Source organism: Sinocyclocheilus anshuiensis, unplaced genomic scaffold (assembly GCF_001515605.1).
Source record: "Sinocyclocheilus anshuiensis isolate Anshui unplaced genomic scaffold, SAMN03320099.WGS_v1.1 scaffold477, whole genome shotgun sequence".
In the NCBI taxonomy this organism is placed as follows: domain Eukaryota; kingdom Metazoa; phylum Chordata; class Actinopteri; order Cypriniformes; family Cyprinidae; genus Sinocyclocheilus; species Sinocyclocheilus anshuiensis.
Genome location: NW_015536549.1, coordinates 2928853 through 2955152, shown reverse-complemented (window position 1 = coordinate 2955152; position 26300 = coordinate 2928853). Strand labels below are relative to the sequence as shown.

The following is a 26300-nucleotide window of genomic DNA, read 5'->3' as shown; positions in this document are numbered from 1 at the left end:
TCAAATATTTTTGGGGTCATTAGAGGGCCTTTGTTGCAAACAACTGGTCTAGTGCATTAGGAACAGTCCCTAATACCATTTGAGAGTTGCTGAGAAAGAAAAAGACTCTTTAAGGTCGATCATTGGTTTGCAGAATTTAAGTGCCAGTTGGTTGGGCAAAACCTGTAGAACTCTTATGAATTACTTCTGCCTCACAGGTTGTGCATGACACCCTTGCAGCCTGTTTGAGCCGTGTCCACTATGATCCTGCTGGACATTTTGCAGAAGAGGAGAGCGAAGAGCTTCGTCAATGGGTTCTTCCGACATGCTCTGCCTAGTAAAAACATTACATGCATTGCACCATGAGTGAAAACAAACAGAGGCTTGAGACAATTTGGGAACAACTTTATCTTACATCGAAACTGGTTCACTGATTCAAAGAGAATGATTTACATGGAAATCAAATGGCTGGATCTTGGCCCTCTGGAGAGATGCTACCCTAAAGAAGTTGGGGAACATCAACAGCTTTACATCGTTTCCCAAAGTTAAAATCATTTCACATTGAGCTTTCCCTTTTCTCTTAAAAAGCGATTCACTGGAAACCAAAGGTAGGCTGAAACGCTGCTTTCCTGTTTGAATTAGAATGAATGACTGAAAAACATAAGACGAAAATCCTCAAAGGAGCCAAATAATTTAGTAGTCAATATATAAAACAAGCCTATTCAGCCCACAGTTAAAAGTATGATGCACAAGCTAACAAAAGCAGTGCAAAACAGCTACTAAAATGTAAAACAATGACCAAATGTCTGTATAAATAGAATAAGTTACCATTCTAACTGTAGTATGACTTTGTCTGATGTCGCTAAAAATTAAACCTAATATAAAACAAATCCAAACACACTAGAGTCTGGCTTACAAAAGCAACATCCTTACGGGATGATACCTTTGAACCAACATCAAACCATTTCAGAGCTAAAACAAGAGGCACGTGGGAGGGAATTACATATATATAAAAAAAGAAAAACATGGTAAGGGTATCTTTAACCACAAAAAAATTCATCATGACAATCAAACCCAACAATGGCCGAACTTTTTGCAGGGAGACCCATCCAGATGCGTTATCCAGTCACCCGCCTGAGGAGCTCTGAGAAGGTCTCATAGGTAGTATGTTTGTCAGGGTCAGCATCTGAGAAGATCAGCGTATCATTCAGTCTTTGACCAAAGATTGAGACAGCAGTTAAATTTCAGAAAAATAAGAGAACATGAAATCAGTGCATAAAACAAAAAAAGTCATCTTAATGACGGGACCCGTCAATGCAGTTATTCCTTAAAAGCAGCTGCTTATAATGCTTGAAGACAAAAATGACAGTGTACGAGTAAAATACAACTGCGAGTCTTTCCCCGTTCAGAAAAGACAGAATTCTCTCACCACTTGATGTATTTCACTGGAGAAAAATCAAAACAGGTAATTGAAAGGCAATAAAATATTCACAGAATTCAAGGCCACGTATGAGAGTTCAGTGTCAAAAAGTCGGAGGAAGTTTCGTACGTGTAAACCATGCTGAAGTTGGACGTGGATGTCGGATTTCGAGAGAGAGCGAACTGCGATTATTCCTCTTCGGCACAAAATGTACACACATCCAGCGATTATGTCAGCAGTAACTATACTTTTCTTCTTGATGAGAGATGGCCTCTGAGGGGAACAAGAAAACTAAAAATCCAGGAGCACTGAGTCACACTTAGATCTTCCCATCTGAGAGAGGAGAAAAGGTTTGCTAGCCATTTAAAAAAATGTAACAACAAAAAATCATTTTGATATTGCATGAGACCACTTGTGAGGACGCAGGGCAGTCCCACCCAATTCCATTTCCTGTACATGTACTCTGTCTATGTCATCAATGGCCAACTGTGAGTTTCCAGAATGGAGCAAACAGACTGGCATCAGACGCTCATGGTCATGGAAGGAGAGTACTGCTGTAAAGGCAGAAAGAAACAAACAAGTTAATACACTCTTTAGGAAAAGTACAAACACACTTTACACCAATGTAACGGTTGTGTTGCATTGTGCCAGCACACCATTTTTATTGTGGGACAAAAAGAGAGCTGTGCCTGGCAATGGCACATTGTTAAGCTTCATAGCTAGCTAGCATTTTCAAAACATAGCTATAATACAGGGATCCCCAAACTTGTTTTGTCAGCCGAACCTCTTTGAAGTACAGATTTGAAACTGAGATTTTAAGTTGATACATTTTAGTAGGTGTTTTATTATTTTGATTGAATAAATCATTTTTAAATAAAAAACATTTTAAATTTTCATGATTTAATTGTTAGCTTTCCATCAACTCACAAATCCGAGTTTGGGATACCCTGTTGTAACATATAACATGAAGGGATGTAAAAGTTGATGAATCTTACATTCTCATTCTGGAAGGAGTGAAGGTAGCTGCCTCCTACATCTTCATCTCTAGGAGTCCCGGGTGGATTGCTCATGCCACTCATGTTGTTAGGAGAATTCTGATGATGAGATGTGAAACCTAGTTGGCAAGTTCTCATATAGAATGTGAAATATGTAGTGGATAAGAGTGCTGCAGAGACGATGTATTTATTTATTGCCAACCTGTAAGTTAGCATCACCCTAGTTCCCAAAAACCCAAGAGGATTTTTCCATTAGCTTTTGGATTATTACAGAAAATAAGCTCTGTGTTTATATTTATGATTCTCTCTATGATTCTTTTTTTCCGCCTTCATCATGATAATCTTTACATATGAACACAACTTATGAATTTTGAAGCCTAAATACAATTAGTAAGTAAAAAACTAAAGTTAGGCTGTAAACAAACTACACCAAGTCCCTGACTACCTCTGTAGTACCATTTAGCCACTCATAAGCAACTGCCTTTTAAAAAAAAAAAACATGAGTGGGGTATTGCTGATGTGTTTATTGAATCAAACATGAAAATATCTTGAGTTTGTGTTAACCACAGACCTTATTTCAGGCATTTAACCAAAAACCCATTCAAAACCCACTGACTTCCGGATGATGGAACCGGAAGTGCAAAAATGCTAACTCATTTCCATGTTTTAGGACTCATTCCTGCAGCACTGTATTAAATATTCTTGAAATACATCTAATTGTGACTACACCCAAATATAATGGTGGTGGTCTTGAAATACTATTAGAAAGATTATAATCACTTTTGGAAGTCCATCCAGGTCTCCTGAACCTATAAAGGCAGAAGAAAGAAAAACGTTTTCAAACAGATATATGTTTTTATTTTGTTAAATTTCAAAGATAAATGTGTATTTACAGTGTGTAGTATTACCCCCATTCATATGCATCGGGTCCATTCCTGCCATGGCCCCTAGGGGGCCCTCAGAGCCTGGGCCTATGGGAAACTGGCCAAAACCAGCAGAATTAAAAAAACAAAAAACAGACATGTTCTGTCATCAGACAGTAATGATGAAAAAGGGTAACATGAACACAGCCAAGGGCACTTCTGCTGCACTAATGTAATACACTAAGCAATTTCTGAATGGTGTGCCTCTGAGAAATGAGTCAGCAGGTCTGTCTCTTACACTGTTGCGGCCTCCACCTCCTGAGTTTATCATGGTGTACAGGTTTTCACTGGAGTTGTTGGAGTCTGAGGGTGAGAGAGGTTTCATTAATGGGATGGAAATCTCTACATGATCAGTTAAACAATCGATATTCTGCTTTAGGCAAAGCCTGGGGTAATTCTGACATCTATGGAAATCAGAGTTACACTAAATCCAACAGAGAAGGTTATGAAAGACTCTCAGCTGAATTACAGCGTGTTTTCTGAACTGATTGTGTGGCAAACAGACCTGCTGGACTAGGAACAATTCCAGGTGTTCCTGGAGGCCCCCCTCCTTGTGGACCCTGGAGAAACCAAAGGATTACAGCTTTAAAGTCATACTCCAAAGTCTTTATAAATTATTATAGTAATAAAATGTGCAGTAGATTAGGAACTCTTTTTTTTTTTTTTTTACCCCATAGGCACCAGGAGATGGTGATGAATATGGCATCTAAAACAAAAACAAACAGAATTATGTTTGGGCATGAAGCATACGATTATAGTAATAAATGTAATTATTGTTATAAAATACATATAATTAGCTAGAATATAATACAGAAACAATTTTGACTCACATTGTTGGCATTTGGATTTGGCCATGGTGGTCTGCCATTTCCAGGGCCCCTATAAAATAAAACAACGTGTATGAGGATTTAGTTTCCATTTAATCAGTCGTTTACATCATTAACTATGCCTACTGTTCAAAAATTTGGAGTTGATAAGATTTTTAAATTCTTATTGAAATAAGTCTCTTATGCTCACCAAGGCTGCATTTATTGGATCAAAAATACAGTAAAAACAGTAATATTATGAAATATTATTACAATTTAAAAGATTACAACAGAAAAGGTACTTTAAAATGTAATTTATTTCTGTGATTTTCAGCATCATTACTCCAGTCTTCAGTGCCACATGATCCTTCAGAAATCATTTTAATTTGCTAATTTGGTGCTCAATAATAATTTTTTATTATTGTCAATACAACAAAACAGTTGTGCTGTTTATTATTTTGATACATTTTTTAGGATTCTTTAATGAATAAAAAGTTCAAAAGAACGGCATTTATTGGAAAAAAATAAACTTCTGTAACATTATAAATGTCTTTACTGAAACTTCTGATCAATTTAATGTGTCCTTGCTGAATAAAAATATTAATTTTATTGAAATCTTACTGACCCCAAACTTTTGAATGGTAATCTATATTGTCACAAAAGGTCTTACATGTTCACTCCAGGCATGCCAGGGCCCATTGAGTTGTGTGGTGGTCTCATCCCTCCTCCAAAACTCTGGGGGCCGGGGCCCATGAGACCCATTCCTCTAGGAACATTCATCCTCTGCATCGGCCCTTGAGATGGGGAAAGGAGAAGTCAAATCAGTTTAGGCTGTCTGCAGCTTTAAAATATGTTTGAAAACACATACATACATACATATATATATATATATATATAAAACTCAGGCTGACCCTGTAGTCTGGGATCCATGTTTGGGAGCATTGGCTGGGCGGCTGGAACGCCACCTGGGGGCTGAAAAAGTGTTGAAACATTTAGATACACATTTTTTATTTTTTTATTTTAACATCTATTTTTTTTATTATCAATATTACTTTTTAATTGGACATTTTAATCAAAGCTACGAAAGTTGACATCAAGACCACGTTGATGAACTCACCTGGCTGCCCATTCTGATGGGTGGTCGTGGTCCCCCACCAAAGCGAGGTGACATGAAAGGCTGCAACACAAATCAACCTGTCAGAAATCTGTAACACTCACATTATGTTTGAATCTAATGAAGTTGCAAAGATGCCTGCGAGAACACTGGGGAACCACAGCTCAGCAGAGCAGGCTAACAGGAAGGCAGCGTGAGAGAAACAATACAGAGGGCAGAATCAGTCAAATGAAATAGTCCGTGAATAGACAGGAGCCACTACCTGGCCGTGGGGTCCCATCATGCTGTTAGGGGGAGGAGGAGCGTGAGGGGAGGCCTGGGAGCCGGGAGGGCCCTAAGAAAGTGAAGAGACCACACGAGAGGAGAGCAGGAGCGAGAGACCAAGCAAGGGAAAGGTAGCAAGTGATAAAAATAGCAATGGAGAGACAAGAAAAGAAAAAAAAGAGAGAGTCATTAGGCTATTTAAAGAGCTGGAAAGAGAACAACACCACAGAACACACTGAGAATCATAAGTGACTGGTGGCTGAACAGCTAAACTCGCACTGAAAGAGCAAAGCATTATGGGCAAATTAATCAAACAAATAAATCAATGGGTGAACAAAAAGGATCAGCAAAAGCACAATTTAACATTTATGAAGAATTCAAAAGGAGCAACAGAATTTACATAGAGAAAGCCAATACTGGACCCAACACTGAGTAGTCAAAGCCGTCCCATCATTTCCTGTTTTTAATCAAGGTTAGATAATTAAAAAAACTAGGGATGTAACAACTCACGATGCGATATAATTTACGATACTGGTGCCATGATACATTTTTTTTAACAAAATGAGATTTAAGACTTATAAATGAGAAAGTGTCTTTTTATTATTTCTCAGACAAAATGCTGCATATTTCTGCTGCATGAGAACGCAATAATTCACTGTCTGACAGTATAAAGTATCTTTTCCCAATATAATTATGTTGTATCCTATAAAATCATTAATTGTTATTAATCTGAAATTATATACATTTTGTAAATCTTAAATTAAATATACTATATATTAGGGGTGTAACGGTACACAAATATGACAATTCGGTACGTACCTCGGTTTTAACGTCACGGTTCGGTTAAAAGACGGTCAAAACGCCATTTATTATTTGAATTTCCTGAGAAGAAAAAAAAAAAACTGTATTCGTGCGGTACACATGCGTACCCAACCGAAAGACACGTACCGAAACGGTTCGGTACGAATACGTGTACCGTTACACCCCTACTATATATAGACTCTGTTAGAAATCTTATAATGGGCCATGTTTGGGAGGAGAAAACTCCTATACTATTTTGGCAAATGGAGGTTTCAAAAAGTATTGAATAAAAGGGTACCGTTAATTGTGTCCAATGTCTTATTCTCCAATGAAAGGTTCGATTTTTGTGATTTTTTAAAATAAAAGATCAAAAGGATTAACAATGCAGATTTATTTTCATAGCCTTCTTTGATCATATTTACCAAGGGTACCAACAATTCTGACCACGTGTGTATACATATTAAACTTTTTAAAAACTATATGCTTAGTAAATAATAATAATAATAATAATAATAAATATGTATAATACTTTAAAAAAATACTGAAACTGACATTGAAATATAATTTTATAATATCAAATCATTATTATTAAAATATAAATATCAATAAGTATAACACATTTATTTCAATAAGGTGAAATAGATGTAAATAAAAAGAAAATCTACAAATAGAATTTTATATAAAATATCTATCTCTAAATAGTAATGCAATATGTTTAGTATATTTTAAATTTTTTGATAGAAATAGAGCGTGCATAAACTTAATTTACACAAACTTAAAAGCAAAATCACAAAAAACAATATTTAAAAACTATATATACACATACATTTAATAATAATAATTATTATTATAACAATAATAATAATAATGATAAATATGTATAACACTTATACTATAAAACGATATAAAGCTTTTTAAAATCATGAGAAACATTCATTCAACATGACCAAACATTTGACTGGTAGTCTATCCAGTGTTTGGATCAGTGACATCTTAAAAATATCTCACAAGAGATGAGGTTTAGAAGGAGGGTGATGATCTAACCTGGAAGAATCCGGGGGGTATGGGTCCACCAGGCATGACATCTCCTGGTGGCATGTTCCCAAGAACAGGACTGGGGGCTGCTGCAGCACTCTGTGGGCACAAATCATTAAGAAAAAAAAAAACCATTAGATGGGGGAAAAACACTTGTACATCTTAAGCACTGATTTTTTTCCCTAGGAAAACAGATTTATTCCGCAAGTACAAAATGCAGCTTAATGCATTCTAGCACTCATAAATCTGTGCTCTAACAGAAAGCAATAAAGCCAACGGCATAGCCACGACTGACTGGTGTAAAATCCAATTTTAAGGTCTACAAAACCAAGAGGAAAAAACTAGGTTTCAGAGCACAACTGGGATTTGATCATGCATATAATGGCAGTGGAAAAAGCAGAGTGTGGTCTGCTGCCTGTCACACTTCAGCCTGAGTTAACAGAGCCAGGCTTTTCAGAGAGCACTGTGAAATATCACAGGAAGGAGGTAGAAAGAAAGAAGAGCAGCTGACCCTGATGGAGCAACACAGATCAGAACCGGCCAATGGGAAGAGTCAGACTGAGACTGATCCGCAACAATGGAACAGCTACGCTTTTCATTCAGATTATTCAAGTTCACAGTTCAAGGGCCAAGAGGACTTTTCATTTTTTAAAACAACACAAAATCAAAATCCATCCAAATCACATTCTTAATAATACATATTTTCTGGACATATCATTCACATTCAGTGATGTTATAGTTAACTAAAACTAAAAATTAATTAAATAGTCTTCATTTATTCAAATAAAGCTGAAATAAAATATATTCATTACATGAAAAATCTAAAGTTTATAAAATCTAAAGTTATAAATATAGTTTTAATATGCAAGTATTTCTAAATAGAAATATATATATAAAAAACTAATAAAGTCAAACACACACATAACAAAATACTAAAACTTAAGCTAAAATTAAAATAAAAACTGAAAATATAAAAACAGAACCCAATTCAAAATATGAATAAATACTATAATAGTATATAAATAACATTAAAATAACACCGTAGTGCATGTTATTCCAAAGAAAACTAACGTTTGAAGTAAAATTCAATCACATGCTCCATTTCCAAAATGACTTTTCTGTTTTGGCTGATGTCACCAAGGCTGCCATTTCCTGTTTCGAAAGGTGAGCGATCCAACAAAATGAAAGGACATTCTGGAACAGAACGCCTACTTTTCATGATCCAATCAACTCTCAATGGATAAAATCAATTTTTGCCCTTCCTCCCCTTGCTGAATGTCTTGTTTCACTAAGAAAATCATATTTCTGAAGTTAAATGGGTGGGAATGTCATTTTATGTCGCCTTAGGATTAGCTAAAATATCTCATATAACCAAGGAAAATCATTCAAGGATGAGTTAAGCCTGCAGGGAAACGTTCCTGGTTGTGCTACCCTCATGACAGCCCTCCATCAGCATTCTAACAACATTATATCACTAAAATGCCCTGAAATAACTAAACAAATCCAACACAGTCCTGCTCCGCACAGCTCATCCATCCCTCACGCTCCAAGTTTGCTTCCATGCTCCTCGTTCCATCTGTCTCTTCCCTCTCTTTCAATCTGCCTACCGACAGGCTCCATGACAGCCATCAATCACTCTCCATCCCCACCGCAGCCCGAGGGGGAGTGTTTCCCCTGACACAGCATGAAGACAACATGGCCACTGTTTAAAGAGTGCGCAGCCTCCTCCCCCACCCTCTGGAGAATAAGAGAGCACAGACCTGACGCCACGGTCCCAACCACAGCTGGGCACAAAAGGCAGGAGACTGCGGCGATCGCACGATAACTTCAAAACATAATGCCCTATAACACTCCTGAAGATCAAGCTCCACTGAACATGTGGCTAAAATTCAAATGACGGATAATGTTTCATGTATCCCTGTACAGAAACATCCTTTCAGATTAGGATGTCTAGACAGAGGAGCAAGGGTTTGATTTTTAGACTCACTGCATATGCCCTCTGACCCCTCACTAAAGCATGCGGCTAGACGACAACAGCCATATATTATTGGTAGGAGGCTAAAGCTGGAGATTTTGGCCTAAGAGTCGCACCATTCCTATATAAGCTGTTGGGAAAACGCATAGAAATGAGATTTAGAGATGCTACAATTTGCATTTCATGCAAAACTAGGACTCAACTCAGCCTAAAAATGCTTTAATTGGATTTGTTAGAAACTTTATGCTACTGTAAAGGGCATCTGTCAGCAATTCCATTTTAAAAAGTGCCACGTAACACAACTTTGAAATATCTATAAATAATAAGAGCTGTCCTGACTTCAATCTTTGGTCACGCAGACCTTGGTTTCCAATCAGCCAAACATCACGTACATGACAAAGCTGATCGTCTGAGGCACATACCATCTTTGTCTAGAAGCAGTGATGATTCCATGGAAAACCCTGCTGACATCATTGCTATTGTAGGGGTGATTACTACATCCTTCACACAGGACACTGTATACATTTCCTTATTATAAAACACAGAGACTCTTCCAGAGTCTGCAAGATTCACAGGCACATGAAATGCAGTTTTGTCCTCCAATCTGCATACATTATGGAAACAGTCTGTGCTTTTCTGTACTCACATAGTCATGGAAAGCCTTGGCCTCGCTTGAATGTTCACATGTGTCTCTCCTCTCAGGAGCTGCACAGTAGAGGTCCCAAAAGACACTGGGGTAAAGAAAAAAGTGGTCAAATAAGCCCAATGATCAGCTTAAAGTAATGGTTTGTGCAAAAATGCATCATTTACTCATCCTCACATCATTTCAAACCTCTACAACTTTTGCTTCATTGGAATAAACACACAAAAAAATTGTTGGGAAGTTTTCATTGCAGTAACAAGGAACCATACAATTTATCAGCTGTGTGTGGTAAAAGATTTTTGGGGAATAACAACACAAACTTCAGTCTATTTCTTGCATAAACCTATGGTTTAAAAAATCTAAAGAAAATAGCGCACAAGTTGCATGGACCAATTTTATGATACTTTTGCAAGCTTTTTGAAGCATGACAGCCTCAGTCCCCATTATTGTAACTGGATGTAAAAGAGTGACCAGTACAATCTTCGGAATTTCTCTTTTTGTGTTCAGTAGAATAAAAACAATTCATACAGGTTTGCAGCTACATGAAGGTGAGTAAATACTGACTGAATTTTCATTTATTGCTCAATTATTCCTTTTAATATTATAAAAAGACAAAATACACTCAAAATACTCACCACCACCAGGAATGTAGGAACCCAGGAGGGTCTCCCAGCGTGATGTTCTTTTCCCATCTGATCTAAAATGGAACAGAAAGTGATCAAATCTTTTTTTTTTTAATGCAGTCTATGAGTGCATAGGAAATACCTTTTCAGTTTTAATGTTTGCAACTGTGTGTCTGTTAAAAAAATCTAAAGTATTCGGGTTCTTACTTCTGACAGGAAAGTCTGCGCTGACTTCTGAGCACCAATGTGTAACAAATACTCATACACATACAAAGCTAACCTGCAATAAGACAGAGAGAATACAATATTAAGTTAATAAAGCAACAATTAATTAAATAAAAGGCATAATATCGTTGGTGAGGACAAATTCAAGAAATCAATATTGTGTCACACTCCTCTGATTTATACTTAAACAGTGTCTATAGTAAAAATGAATGTATTATCCAAAGAAAGCACTCATTATATTAACGAAAAATTAGTATAATCATCCATAATTTACATTATTAATTTATTCATGACTTTTTATTATTGATAAACCCCGCACTGAGCAAGGCTGCATCTCAAGAACATGCAAAATGCATAAAAACTAAACAAAAGACGGGACCCACTCCCCTCCAAGACTGGCGTCTAAGGCAAAATTAAACAAGGAACACTGAAGCGCCCGTCCCGCATGTAGAAACTACTTCAAATGGCTACATTAAAATGTAGGTGATTTAAAAAGGCACGGTTTTTATTTTGGATCGCATCATAATAACCAGAGACGAAAGCTCTGTGCCATAGGGGGACCCCAGAATGGCGCACGTACAGGCACTTTCGATTCAACGCTCTCACGACAAGCCTATAGCAGCAGCATACGCTCCATAAGCAGCCGTGCCTATACTGCCCTAACAATAGGCTACATCCAACACAATAACACACACACGACGGGAGATGTTCAAAAGACCTTACTTTTCCCGAGCTTGGCCATCCGATGGCACGACGGAGCTTTTGCCTTTAGGAAACATGTTTTTTTGTGCACGGGAGAGTCGCCCGCGTTCCCTTTTCCTCTATTTTCGACAATTCATCTGTCACACTGCTCCAGGTTCGACTGCACAAACTAAACACACTGACGCCTTCTCAACCAACCTTGACCACTGGGGCGGCGATTGTGTTGTTTGATTGACAAGGGCAAGTGACCAATTGCAGGGCGACATTTCTCTTGCGTATGCCCTGCAGTGACGTATGTTTTCCTGTGATTCTTTAAGTTAGGTTGCATTAAGCGCTCCACATTAATTAGCACTGTATCTGTTTACTGTGTTGCCTTAATGGGTTCCGTGCTATAATAGTAAAACTGTGAGAAATCGCAATACAACAAGGGAATTAAGCTGAATTATTCTCTTATATATTATTATGGCTTGGAAATTATTGAAATAGTCTTTATTAATTACAAATAATAACAATAATAAGAAGAAGAATCGTGTAACGTAAAACACACTATTAGACATTGTTTCTTATTTATTTGCGTTCATATTTACCTCTAAAGTTATTTATATACAATGCACTTTTCATCAGCGAGAGTAATCACATTCCCACTCTTTGCAATAAATTTAGAAATGCAATAAATTTAGATTTAGAAATGCTTTGAAAGCAATTACATAGGGTAAGAAAACATGTTTTGGCTACGGGTTGTTAGGGGTTTCTTAAGCAAATTCTTAAATTAACTTAAATTAACTAAACTAGATTATTTTTTGTTTCTTAAAAATTTTCTGTAATAGAGAAATATTGTTAGCTTATTCCACACTAATTCCATAAGCACAGAGTTGACCTTGTGTAATGGAATCAGCCTACCTAAAAGTTTCTGGGCGGCACTGTAACTGCATTGGGCTTATGGAAACAGTCGAGCCCAGTGTGGACACTTTTGTTTGACTGGGAATATGAATGTCTGTTTATTTATTTTCATATATCTTGCAAAGATACATCACGCAGATATTGTTTCTTTCTTCGCGCAAATGAGAGTGGTTTGACATCTATTCATGTAAGTTTGCTCATTACTTTTTGTCATTAGCCTGCCCAAGTAGGCTAGTATTTTAGTTCTGACGCATTTAACACTTGGAATGTCACAGAATAACCTGCTGTGCAAACTTTAGAAAACCCTCATGATCCGTTTTACATAAAAATCAGCAAAGGCATGCAACGTAATGTTCTTGTAAAATATATCGTCGTAGCCTACTGTCTTTTATGTCTTTTTTATTTTATTAGAAAAATATATATTAAGATGCATAACCAATAACTTGCTCTTTAACAACTTTACGTAGTCTTATAACTTATCTGCACTGCAGCTCATTACAATTAAAACTATTTGAGTAGAATGATGTCAGTCAACAACAGGTTACATTACTTCCACTCCTAACTTCAGGTCTGACACCCCTTACGAAAAAGAAGTTTATTCAAGTGTGCTATAGTCCCAAGGAGTATTGAAATAGTACACTTACAAGTATACTACTAGTACACTGATATTTGTATACTTACTACATAAAGTGTACTTAAAAATATACTTGAACTTTACTTAAGTATACTTACTAAAATAAAATTGAAGTATACTACTTTTTGGTAAGGGACATGACAGGTTTTTGAAGTGGAAATGAACAGGAGTTGCGCTTTGATGCTGAATAACAGCACACTGATTATTTGATATGACTGGTTATGTTTTTATGCTTGTTAATTCCACCTGGAAACTAATGGAATATGAGCTGTAAATTTAATATGTTCTGTAGTTACGTGTCACTTAATAGCCTAACTTTTTGACTGAGCACAGGCTTATTCCAGTTACAAACTGAAATGAATTAAGAGTATTGATCGAAATAGCACGTCGTTTTTACAGACAAAAAAGTCCTGTATATAATCTGGCACCTAGAAAATAAACATTGCAAAACACACAGCTTGGGTGATCCAACCAATAATTATTCTTGATGTTTTAAATGATCTCTTATGATTTTGTTTGATTTACATGATTTTTATTCATAATCTCTTCTCATAGGCCCTGCAGCACAGTAATTCCAAAATAAATTTTCTTAGATTATAAATCTGTTGCAAGTGTTGCACTTTTAAGTACACTTATTTTTTAACTGAATTGGTGGATTAATCCCATTTGAATTGACTCAAGATTGCTGTGGCTTATGAAAACAAGCAAAATGGACAAACCACATTATGTAACATGCACTTGGAATCACATATGATCACATGTAAGGCTTAAAAAGAAATATGAGCATGTGTGATGACTTCATGTGCAGTGTTGGGAAGGTTACTTTGAAAATGTAATAGGTTACAGAGCTTCCACAGTCCACTCCATTCTCTTTCTCTCACATTGTTTACTCTGATCCAAACCATTTGGCGGAGTGCGCGTGAGCTGAAGCATTGCCAGTCACATCTATGATTTATTAGAGATTTATCATCGAATGGCGAATTCAGAAATAATCGCTTTAATAAATTCAGCAGGCAATTATGTAATAATAATAATAACAATATTTAAAAAAAAGCAGCGGTCCGCGCCTGATTTCCAGAGCGTAACGCCGTTACATGTAACTAGTTACTCCCCAACACTGTTCATGTGCCATGACCGCACCATGAGTCCTGTGAAGATGACAGCAGTTACCTGTCCTGATATTCATGCACATTCTTATACAAGGCCACTTTATACAAAAGGTTGTGACCTAAAAGCTAAATTTCCCGACCTTTTGATTTCCACCTTCTGATATCCTTCAAGACAGTGATATTCTAGCCTAATGCTCTTATGCTCCAATGCTAATCATCACCAAATATGCACACAGACAAACATTTAAAAATGTAGGTATGTTGCTCCAACAGAGCCCTAGTCATGGCGAATGAGCCCAGGGATCATGTGCCGCTGGAAGAGCCCATGTTTATCCTGGAGAATGGGGAGATGTGCAGGAATCCAACTGAAGTAAAGATGAGTCAGATAGTCCTTCCCTGCCATGCAAACTACTGTGGAGAACTCAGTGCTGGGCAGCTGCTCAAGTGGATGGACTCCACCGCCTGCCTGTCTGGTCTGTTTGGAATGAAACAAAAAATTTTTTATTATTAAATTATTTTCTCAAATTATCAATGCCAACGATCCAGTAAAACTACTTCAAGTTAACACTATAGAATAATCTTTTAAGGTGATTTAATTTCACTCTGAATCATTGCGGTCACCTTCAATATTCATGGAAACACCTCCACACCATATGCTTGTACTAAGTGTCATTAGACATCACAGATGGAGGAGTCTGTGCAGTTTGGACTGTGATTTCCATCCTTTTATGTGAATAAACAGAGTAACGTGCTGGTGAGAAAGTTTAATAGTTGGAATGATTGTTAATCGTATTTAACTGATAAAAGGCAAAAGCATTTCAGCTGAGAATGTGGCTAAACCTCTGTAGCACTGTGAAGAGCACAGATGGTGGTTGGTAACAGCTTTACATGCTTCCCTTAATGTTGCTTAAAATAAGCTGCGCAGGCCTGTTTGTTTTTCACTTTGTTCTGTAGCGTGGAACATTTTCAGGAATACATACTTACGTGTTTGCTTTTCAGATGAACGTGCTTAAATACTTACTATGGGTGTAAATATGTATTAATTATCAATATTTACTCACTTGTTTCCAGCTGAGAGACATGCTGGCTGCTCCTGCATCACAGCCTCAGTGGATGACATTCACTTTATAACCACCATAGGGTAACAACATTTACAGGAACTAGTTATTTTAAATTGAAACAAAAAGTTTTTGTTCATTATAAAAATGTGTTGCTCTGTTTCTTCAGGGTCGGACAGGTTGTAAACATTACAGCCAAAGTCAACAGAGCTTTCACATCCAGCATGGAGGTTTGTGGGAATATCTACTACTATTTAGTGAAATGCATCACAAATTAGTGAGCACAAATTATTTTATTATGTGAAATAAAACACGTATTGATATTATTAACATGCAGAATTTTGGTTATTGATTAATCCACAACCAAACAAATTTCACATTTCTGCATTTCACTTCTGCTCTAGCTTGTGTGCTAATCTAGTTTACCCCTATGAAACAAAAATATATGGGAATATAATAGAAAATATAATGCAATCTATTTAATAATACATTTCCATATATGGGAAACTAGTGTTTATAGTTTCATGCTTATTATTGAATTTCAAATTATATACATTGCGATATAAAAGTAAATTTTCACATATTTTTCAATATATGAAAAGCGGCAATTATTCAATATATTTGAATACATTAAACACAATGTATTATTTTTATACATTAAATAATTTAATTTATTGGCTGTTAATATACAAGGAAACATTCTCTTTGCATATGGGTATACTGGAAACTTGGCATTGTGTACTGCAAATATTGTTGACCCTTATGATAAATTGCTTGCAATGTTTCTCATTTGTAAGCCACTTTGAATAAAACTTCTTCTAAATGAAGAATGACTGATGATGTAGGTCTTTGTCTCAGGTTGGGATTTTGGTGAGATGTGAAGATCTCTTCAGCAACAGACAGTGGAAGGTCTGTCACGCTTTTGCCACCTTTGTGGCCCGACGTACCGAAGCAGGAAAGGTAAGAAATATCACGTCAAACTAAATCAAAACTAAAAATTTTAGGCACAAGTTTTTGCATTTGGTCCACATCTTGTTAAGAATTGTGATTCATCAGTGCAGTGTTTGGGTTTGCACAGGTACAGCTGAAGCAGGTTATTCCACGCACGCAGGCAGAGCAGATGGAGTACAGCCTCGCAGCCGAGCGCAGGAGGATGAGACTGATCCATGCAGAGATAATTAACGATCTTCTCAGCAGCTGCTCCTCTCAGACAGGTGAGCAGAGACGCTGCTCACTCATCTTCTCCAGGTGTGTTTGTTTACTTGCAAGACTTTGAAGAGAGGTCTCAGGAACACTTGCCACATGAAATGAGTCATGAATCAGAAGCTGAGTTCTGATTAAAGGTGTCATTCAGTTTGTTTGGTGTCTCTTCATTAACATGCCACCAACACTCATTTAAGCATATATGTGCAGTAAACCTTCACCGTTCACTTACAAAGGGTCACATGGTTTGAAGTGTGTAGAATAAATAGACTGCAATATGCAGTAGCTCTGATAAGTGGTGCTCTATCTGTTTGTCAGTGAGTGAGCGTCTGGATTACCAGGATGCGGTGCCTGCAGAGCGGACTCGGGTCGAAAGCGTTGAGCTGGTGCTCCCGCCTCATGCCAATCACCAGGTCAGCACGTTTGGTGGACAAATCATGGCCTGAATGGAGAATGTAGCCACCATCTCTGCCAGGTGAACAGTCACTTTTCTACTACAGTCAAATCTGATGATAAAAAGATATTGAAATTAATACGCAAGGAAATCATTGGAGTTTCGGTGCATAATACGCTATATGCTTTTTCTTCTAGTCGTTTGTGTAATGCTCACCCATCTCTGCGGACCATAGACATGTTCCACTTTCGCGGGCCATCCCACATTGGAGACAGACTGGTGTTGAAGGCAATCATAAACAATGCTTTCAAGAAAAGGTACATCTGTATCAAGAAAAATTTGTGGACCACTGGGACGGCTGTGGCTGTATATATATTTACCATTCAAAAGTTTGGGGTCAAAAAAGGTATCACAGTCTCCACAAAAATTATAAGCGGGTTTCAGCATTGATAATAATAACAACTGAATCTTAAGCACCAATTCAGCATATTAGAATGGTTTCTGAAGGATCATGTGACACTGAAGACTGGAGTAATGGCTGAAAATTCAGCTTTGCATCACAAGAATTAATTACATTTTAAATTATATTCAAATAGATAAGTGAGCATAAGAGACCAAACCCAAACTTTTTAAAGGTTATATATATTTATTATTATATTTTAATATAAAATTGATTTATCATATTTATTTTATTGTATTATATAAGCTATGGATCAGTACCGCTATGTAGACTAAGGATTTAAAACCAGTAATATAGCATATACCTATATTATAACCAGTAAATGCTATGGCTCAGTATCACTTACAACCATGAATCAAGGAAGCCTGATTTATCTTTGAACAACTGTTATTTTGTGTGTGCTATTCCAGTATGGAGGTGGGAGTGTGTGCGGAGGCCTATCAGGGTGGAGAGCCCCTGCGACACATCAACACCGCCTTCATGACCTTTGAGGTCTTGGACAATGACAGGAAGCCATGCACGTTACCAAGGATACGGCCTGAGCCTGTGGTGACCGCTGTAACATTCCTGGAATCCCTCACATCGTGGAAGAGTTTAACTTTTTGATGGAGATTGTTAGAAGAGTTCAAGAGGCTGAAACAAAATGAGGGCTGGAACTGAAGTGCTTGAGTTTTTAAAACTGTATCTTATTATTGCAATAAAAAAATCTATCTTCTCATCCTGTCTTTTTAGGATGGTAAAAGACGCTTTCAGGAAGCCATAGCCAGAAAGAAAATCCGCCTTGACAGGTAGGATTCTGAAGATTTTGTCTATTATAACAGGTTATGTCATATTCTTATATCATACGCCTATTTATAAGCTTTGGCTGTACGTCATATTCAAAGTTAACTTTACAACAATAAAAATTCCTGCATAGCAGACCAGCATGGGACACTAGATCACATAAGCATGCTCTCCTCTTAGGAAGTACATAATATCCTGCAAACAAAGTGAAGTTCCTCTCTCGGTTCCCTGGGACCCAAGTAACCAGGTATATTAACCTGTTCTAATAGCTATAAATCTCATGGATTTGTTCAACATGCTTTGTTGGATCATGTGACTATTCCATGTCTTGGCAGATGTACCTCAGTTACAATAATGTTTCGGCACTGAAGATGTTGGCTGCCCGTAACAACTGGGTCTTGACCTCAGAGAAAAATAAGGTGGACAAGCTTTGCTAACTTAATTTTAAAGTTCCCATTTTGTCCTTTTGAGATTACATGGGTGACTTGAGTCAAAAATGCTGTAGAAGCTTGAGAGAAATTTATGAGCTGAAACATTGTGCCCAGGTGAGTTTATACACACTTGAGGAGAACCAGATGTTGTGCTTTAAGGTGGAGACTCATGTGGCCGTGGCAGCCGAGCAGGTGTTTCTGTTACTGTCTGATCTAAGGCGAAGGAAGGCATGGGACCACCACTACCAGTATGTCAAATGCATTTTAAATAATGAAAAAGATTGATGAAAGATGAAAACGACAGATTATCTGCTTTATTGTCTGATTATCTGCTCATCAAGTCTGCATTTATTTGATAAAAAATACAGAAAAAAACAGTAATCTTGGAAAATGTTATTAAAATATAAAATAATGGTTTCTATTTTAATATCCTTTAAAATATAATTTATTTCTGTGATGCAAAGCTGAATTTCCATCAGCCATTACTCGAGTCTAAAGTGTTACATGATCTTTAAGAAATCATTCTAATATGCTGATTTATTATTAGAATTATCAATGTTGGCAACAGTTGTGCTGCCAAATATTTTTTTGGAAACTACAATACTTTTTTCAGGATTCTTTTGATTAATAAAAAGTAAAAAAAAAAAATAAACAGTATTTATTCAAAATATAAATCTTTTCTAACAATATAAATCTTTGCTATAACTTCTTAACAATTTAACACATCCTTGCTGAATAAAAGTTTTAATTTCTTTCAAAAAAAGAAAGAATAAAAATTGACTGACCCCAAACTTTTGAACTGTAGTGTATATTGTTAGAAAATATTTCTATTTTAAATAAATGCTCTTCTTTTTAACTTTTTATTCATCAAAGGATCCTGAAAAAAAGTATCACAGTTTAAGCAGCACAACAGTTTCCAGCACTGATAATACATCAGCATATTAGATGGATTTCTGAAGGATCATGAGACACTTTATACTGGAGTAATGATGCTGCTTTGCATCACAGGAATAAATTAGATTTTAATGTATATTATTATTATTTTACATCATAATAATATTTCACAATATTACATTTTTCCCTGTATTTTTTATCAAATAAATGCAGCCTTGATGAGCATAAGAAACAACTGTAAAAAACATAAAAAATCATTCTGATCCCAAACTTTTGACCGGTAGTGTATATAAAAACTGTTTTCAACATTGATAATAATTAGAAACATTTCTTATGTTTCTTGAGCACCTAATCAGCATATTATAATGTTTTTTGTTTTTTTTGGAAAGATCACGTGACACTGATGACTGGAGTAATGGCTGCTAAAAAAAAAATTCAGCTTTGCTGTCACAAGAATATATTACATTTGAAAAATTAAAAAGAAAACAGTTATAGTTGTAATATTTCACTGTATTTTTTTTTATCAAATAAATGCAACCTTGGTGAACATATGAGACTTTTTCAAAAGCATTTTAAAAATCCTATTACTTTTAACAGACTTTTTTATTCTTATATACTCTATACTTTTTTATTAGACTTTCTTCTTACAGGTTGTTTGCTACAATGGCTGGCAGATAAAGTAAAATTATCAGCCACGTTTCAAATTACTTGATTTAACGTAGAGCACATTATGATATTATAACTGACCGTAATAAATATGCCTTAATACAGAGAGTGTGAAGTGATAACCGACTCAGATGAAGACGACACCATCTACCGTGTTGTCACCCCCTCTGTGACTAAAAGAGGCAAAGTCCAGGACTTCATCCTCCTGGCCTCCAGGAGGTGCCCTTGTGATTCTGGGTAAACCTTAAACTCCTACAGAATCTCTATATTGTGTCTTTCCAAAGGGCAACATAACACGTTATTACATCTTTGTCACTTTTAGAGACCCTTATTTGATTGCCTTGCGTTCTGTGGCCCTGCCTGCGTACCCTCCCACTAAAGACTACAACAGAGGAGAGGTGCTCTGTGCTGGGTTCAGTATCTGGGAAGAGGAAAACACTTTCACTAAGGTAATAAATACACAGAAAGCCTAATGGACACTTATACTGAATGAGCAAATGAGTCGAAGTTCAAGAATTAACACGGCTTTAAACGTAGCAATCTCTTTAACTTAAATAATGTGCATGTACATTAGCCAATAACACTGTTTATAACTCATGTTTAGAAACTGCTTAGAGTGGTCCCTGGTGCTGTCATGTAGGTGTTAAAGTACTGAAGGTTAAGTGCGTTGGCTTACATGCTTATGTATGCATTTCTCTCAGATTTCTTACTACAACCAGGCCACTCCTGGCGTGCTGCCCTATATCTCCACTGACATCGCTGGGCATTCCTCCAGTTTCTACTGCACCTTTGCCTCATGTAGCGCTTTCCTGCAGGAGAATAAAGAGAGTCTGGCTTCCCTGCCCACCTCCACCCTATGAGAAAGCTGAATTCAACATTCTATGTTCTTCAGAAATTGATTTCATTTCTAAAAAAAAAAGATTAGGGTCAAGATATATAGGGTTGACACAGATATTCACATTTGAGTTTAGTATAAAAGATCACGAACTTTAGGTACGTAAAACTCTTATTGTCCATACACTCTCAGAAAATAAAGGCACAAAACTGTTACTGGTACCCGAAGATACAAAAGCTAAAAGGTACATCTTTGTACCATATTTACCTCTAAAATGGTACATATTAGTACCTTAAACGTACATATTAGTACATAAAGTGTACATTATTAGTACATTTTGAAGGTCTATTGGAGGCCCCAGTGACAGTTTTATACCTTTTTGAGTTTAGAAAAAGGTTATCAGGGGAGTCTCTTTTTTTGTATGTAATACAAAAAATATGTAATATATAAATATATAGAGAATTGTTTTGTTGTGTAGCCTTGATGAATATTAATATTATAATTAAAAAAAAGATAATTATTCTCTTTTTTAGATATTTCACCTTTTAGACTTTAAGCTAGAATTTAGGGTCATGTGCAATAATGTAAGATTCTCTACAGATGCCACTTCCAGAAGTCTAAGCTAGCGTATTGCACTGTTGTCATTCTCAATGACTCAAAAGTACTCAAAATAAAATGAATAAACTTCAAATAGGTGGCAAGGTCGATATGTGGTACTTCCTGGGACATATGCAATCGCGTTTGCATAGATTTTCAGTCTAGTTAGTGACGGATGTTAGAGTCTACCTTTTCATGTCAGGCCAGAACAATGCATTGAATTTCACACTGCTGATACGCTGAACAGGACTTTTTTTTAAATAAATACTGTTACATGTAGAAATTTAGTGTAGCTCATCTCTATTTATTGTCAAGCTAAACTTGCCTTGGCATTTAAAGATCCTCCTGTTATACTACGACTGTTGAGAACTATAGCAAAAAATAATATATATATATTTTATTTTGCACTGCAATGATTTGAATCTGTTCTGTTAATCTTTCTTAAGTGCTTATTTAAAGAGTGTAATAATGACCCAGTTAATGTGGAATTATTTGTTATGTAAAGTTGGTGGCTTAATACTAGTTCCTTAATACTTGTGCATGACGGACGGGGGTGGTTGTGTATTACTGGGAGTATTTTTGGATTCCTGTTATGTAATATTTTGGATTTTGAAAAGAGGTGCAGATCCCAATGTCTATAATGTAATCTTTGCAGACATCTTCTGGTAAGTACTTTATTATATTATACTATTCTGTACTATAGTGCAGTAAATCTGCTTTTGAAGCTACTGTACACAAAGGGTTCTAACTAACCAATATGTAAATGTCATATTAAATTGAAAGTTTAATCAAAAGCAATCATGCATTTATTGCTGGTTACCACGTTTCCATGTGTTGTATCTGAGCACTGCCCTCGCTAGAGAGTTGTGCTGTTGGCTGAAACTGCAAACCATCTCTTGCTCCTGGATCCTCATCCTCTTCTCTTCCAAAAACTGGGCATGTTTCTGACGCGTATGATGGATGTCCTGCTCCAGCTTGGCTCTCTGTAGAATGAGCGTTTTTTCCATATCCACCCTTTCCCGTTCCTGCCGCAGATGCACTTCTGTTCTGCGAGCCTCTCTAAAGATGTCTCGATGACCCTTGGCTACTTCACGGTCAATGTGGCGCTCAGTTACCTTCTCTGCAAGGTGTCTCTGCATTCTGGCTTTCTCAAATGCTTGGTGGGCTCTTTCAATGACTTTGAAGGGGGTGAAGCTGATTTTGTCATGGCAACAACCAATCAGACGCTGCCGTGAAGTAATGGCAGGTGACTGCGACTGAGTGTGAAAATGGCTGATGGCCTCACGGATGTCCTGTCCTGCAGCTTCATGGGACCACAACATGTCACTCAATGACTCACTCTGGTGGACCAAAGCTTTTAGTCCCAAAACATGAAAGGTTCCGTCTTCAATTTCTTCATTACAGGGACCAACAGTCACACTGATATCTAGACAAGCAAAACAGAAGCATTCAGTGAATCAAATCGGTCTCTTGGAGAGCTAACTAAAGCTAAAACTTCTGTTGTACCTTGGTCAAAAATGTTTAGATGGGCTTCAGATTTCAGACGAGGGGTGTTGCATGGTGCTTTTATGTGTTGTTGATTGTCATCTGATTTAACATTTGCAGCATCCTGTAAAACCTGTGTAGAAGTGACAAATGCATGACTAATAAAGAGTCTACATTTAGATACACTAAAAATAATTCAATGCACCTGTTACCACAAATGCATTGTTGCAAGTAAAAAAAAAAAATCTTATTAATTTATTTAATTAAACTTTTTAAGATGAGTTTTGTTGACAAAATAATGTTGATCATTACATTAACTTAATATTGTAGGTAAAGTAAACTTAAATTTCTGTGTTGATTGATTTTTTCAATTAAATACTTAAACTTTCTATCCATCAAAGAATCCTGAAAAAAGCAGCATTGTTTTTAACAATGATAATAAGAAATGTTTCTTAAGCACTAAATCAGCATATTAGAATGATTTCTGAAGGATCATGTGACACCGTAGACTGGAGTAATGATGCTGAAAATTCAGCTTTGCCATCACACATATTAAAATATATTAAGATATACAAAAGTTATTTTAAATTGTAATAATTTTTCACAATATTATTGTTTTGCTGTGTTTTTGATCCAATAAATGGTCAAATAAAACATTTTAAAAATGTTAATGAGCCCAAACTTTTGAATGGTAGTGTACATCAGTCAAATATAGTACATACTTGTTCAGGGTGGTCATCTGTGTCCTCTTTCATGGTTTTCTGAGACTGGGATTGTACCTGGTCATTTTCTGTCCTCAAAGGCATGGAAATGAATGGTTTCCCAGATGTTATCTGTTTCTTTGTACTGCAAAGCCTGACAATGAAGAATTCCTCTTAAAACCAGTTTCTCAACCCACTGAACAAAAATCCCAAATAATATCTTCATGATTGTTTTGTACTTTATAGTGAACAAAATAAGCATATAAAAACGTTGCATAGCAAATATCAAGATGAATATAAAAATGCAGCATATTTACCCAAGCCTTTTTCTAATTAAATGGCCTCGAATCCAGCGCTGTATAATAAGTGTAGGGGAATAAAAGGCCTGAATCCTGTTTATCTCAGAGATTATGTTATATGTCGCTTTCATCTCAGTCTCAAATGAATCCTGAGGAAGAAGAAAACATCAAAATATGTTTGTTTTTTTTGCACTTAGACATAACAGTAAACACAACAAACAAAGAAGACCAGGATAAATAATGAGCACTAACCAACTTTGTAGATGGGTACAAACTGACACAAAAGTGTTGTTTCATGGCTTTGAATCGAAAGGGAAGAGACCAGTTTTGAATGATTTCCTCATCAGAGATAACAAAGTTGTCCAAGGCCTTCAGTGACCATATGTTGTTGACCAGACAGTGCCTGTAGTTCTTCTTTAAACTGAGCGGGGTGTCATAGAGAGTTAAAGCAGTCAGGTTTAAACAGCCCAACAGGCCTTTAATATTGTTCCAGGTTGACATGTTGTTGTCGTGTAGATATAGAAGTTGCAATTCTTTCAGATGACTCCAACATGAAGCATCAGGGAGCTGAACGATCTGAGCAGAAAGATGATTGTTAGTGATTTGTTCTCCTTAAAGTGAATCAAATATTCAGGGAAGCAAATTAAATAAATACCTGATTTCCTTTCAGATCTAACTTCACCAAGTGAGTGCATTCCATCAGAGCTTCGATCCTGGTCAGAAAGTTGTCAGCCAAGATACAAATTCGCAGTGCTCTGCAAGATCCAATCTGATCCAGACTCTTTAAAAGCAAACTGCTCAATCTGACCATCAACATGTCCTCCAGATCTTTCTCACCCTCTGATGTCCAGTAGCCATGATCCAGTATCAGAGACCGAGAGCAGTTTACCAAATAGGCCCAGTATCCTTCCAGGGAATCCATTTTTATATCTTTGTGAAATGTATCTCTTCCATTTTCTGAAAGGAAACATTTTTCATATCACAAAAACATCCTGAGGCAGAATTATTATCAACACTACATGATTATTATAGTATTATTCCTAAAACATATGTGGACATATTTGCATGTTTCACTGAATTTAATCTGTTCAAATTCTCAATCTGCTCTTGAGTTTGTTCTTACCATGGTTTTGTGCCTGGCTCTCTTTTGTTGGCCGAATGATTCCAAGATAAAAGTTGCTATGACAACATCGTTTGGAAATACAAGAAGCTTCTCCTAACATTTTCTTGAAAACCATTCACACCACATTACAAATAAAACGGATATAGTTTTTTTTCGGGAGGCTGAATATTATAAGTAATTAATTCAGTTTAACGTAAATTAATTGATGGAGGCAGAGCGAGCAATCGAATACGGACGTCAGAGCTTGTTTGTCACGTGACTGGAACCCGGAAGTGCCAATGTAAACACAAGTTACGGGACATATTTTGTAATCTAAGGGGTTTAAGTGACTTTTTGAAAACGGCAAATAGCTGATCATTGTCGCACATAGTTCCGCACATGATGTCCTTTTGTTGATTCATATTTGTCGTTGAATAAAAGTGTCAGTTTTCTTGTAGTGATTTAGACAGATAGAGGACCTGCTGGTTCTCATAATGGCAGAGCGTTTAAACATACATCTGCAAAAATCCACCAAGGAGAAACTTGACAAATTCAAACAAATGAGAGGTAACGTTTCAATCTTTAAACTTTTCTATTTAAAATATACAACTGTTCGACTTGTATTGACTTTTTGTTGCTGAGAATATTCACTTGTGTGACATTGTTTGTTGCTCATGAGGGTTTTCTATAACTATAACAAGAGAAACAGATATTAATTTACCATCCACAGGTAAAGAAGTTCAGTCTGATGAATTCTGGGATCTTGTGGTCATTACTGCAGTGGATGAGGACCAGAAGTCTGCTTATGAAATTCAGATCACTGAGAAACTGGAGAGGAATGAACTGCCACTTGGCATCAATTATCATGTCTTTGCAGATCCTCCAGGATGCAAGATTGGTACGATATATAAAAATATGTTTTAAAAACTGTATTTCATGTACATTTTTAAGAACTGTTTCTTCATCTGACCATACAGGTAATGGTGGATCCACTTTACATTCACTACAGTGTCTACATGATAAATATGGCAAGTCACTGTCAGGATTTAAAGTCATCCTTATTCATGCAGGTACTATTTTAATCTATATAATATTCATCAAACCTCATTCATGCATTTTGTTGATTGTTAATTAGCCTTAATGTACCATTCTAAAGTTTGGGGTCGGTAAGATTTGTACATGTTTTTGAAAAAAATCTCTTATGCTTGCCAAGGCTGCATTTATTTGATCAGAAAAAAAAAAAA

At 36.4% G+C, this 26300-nt stretch overlaps 3 protein-coding genes and 1 pseudogene across 7 annotated transcripts in view; 2 read left to right on the top strand and 2 right to left on the bottom strand.

Moving 5' to 3' along the window:
- Window positions 1–368: 368 nt before the first annotated feature.
- On the bottom strand, window positions 369–11698 carry LOC107699856 (single-stranded DNA-binding protein 3-like). 4 transcript variants are annotated; one of them, XM_016501262.1, is made up of 17 exons: window positions 11527–11698; window positions 10786–10858; window positions 10591–10652; window positions 9959–10043; window positions 7347–7436; window positions 5500–5571; window positions 5241–5300; window positions 5035–5095; window positions 4794–4917; window positions 4148–4196; window positions 3988–4023; window positions 3823–3877; window positions 3556–3620; window positions 3288–3375; window positions 3175–3203; window positions 2395–2493; window positions 369–1953 (listed from the first exon to the last, which is right to left on the bottom strand). In XM_016501262.1, exons 1-17 carry the CDS (start codon window positions 11580–11582, stop codon window positions 1921–1923), a joined length of 1137 nt encoding a protein of 378 aa, XP_016356748.1. In that variant the 5' UTR covers window positions 11583–11698; the 3' UTR covers window positions 369–1920. The 4 variants fall into 4 exon arrangements, with proteins under 4 accessions (XP_016356748.1, XP_016356755.1, XP_016356764.1 ...); XM_016501269.1 differs by having other exon boundaries at window positions 3303–3375; XM_016501278.1 differs by lacking the exon at window positions 5500–5571.
- Window positions 11699–12444: 746 nt separating this feature from the next.
- On the top strand, window positions 12445–21095 carry LOC107699838 (acyl-coenzyme A thioesterase 11-like; annotated as a pseudogene).
- Window positions 21096–21394: 299 nt separating this feature from the next.
- On the bottom strand, window positions 21395–25317 carry LOC107699824 (leucine-rich repeat and IQ domain-containing protein 3-like). Of its 2 annotated transcripts, none has more exons than XM_016501228.1 (7): window positions 25078–25317; window positions 24610–24911; window positions 24207–24530; window positions 23973–24103; window positions 23677–23809; window positions 22976–23078; window positions 21395–22895 (listed from the first exon to the last, which is right to left on the bottom strand). In XM_016501228.1, exons 1-7 carry the CDS (start codon window positions 25190–25192, stop codon window positions 22276–22278), a joined length of 1728 nt encoding a protein of 575 aa, XP_016356714.1. In that variant the 5' UTR covers window positions 25193–25317; the 3' UTR covers window positions 21395–22275. The 2 variants fall into 2 exon arrangements, with proteins under 2 accessions (XP_016356714.1, XP_016356707.1); XM_016501221.1 differs by having other exon boundaries at window positions 22976–23087; window positions 25078–25314.
- A 22-nt stretch (window positions 25318–25339) lies between these two features.
- The window catches only part of LOC107699845 (fucose-1-phosphate guanylyltransferase-like), a 24729-nt gene continuing 23768 nt past the window's right edge, over window positions 25340–26300 (top strand). Inside the window, exons 1-3 of the mRNA XM_016501252.1 lie at window positions 25340–25623; window positions 25787–25954; window positions 26034–26126. Of these exons, the coding sequence (XP_016356738.1) occupies window positions 25551–25623; window positions 25787–25954; window positions 26034–26126 (334 nt within the window). The 5' untranslated portion in view covers window positions 25340–25550. The remainder of the gene's footprint in view (window positions 25624–25786; window positions 25955–26033; window positions 26127–26300) is intronic.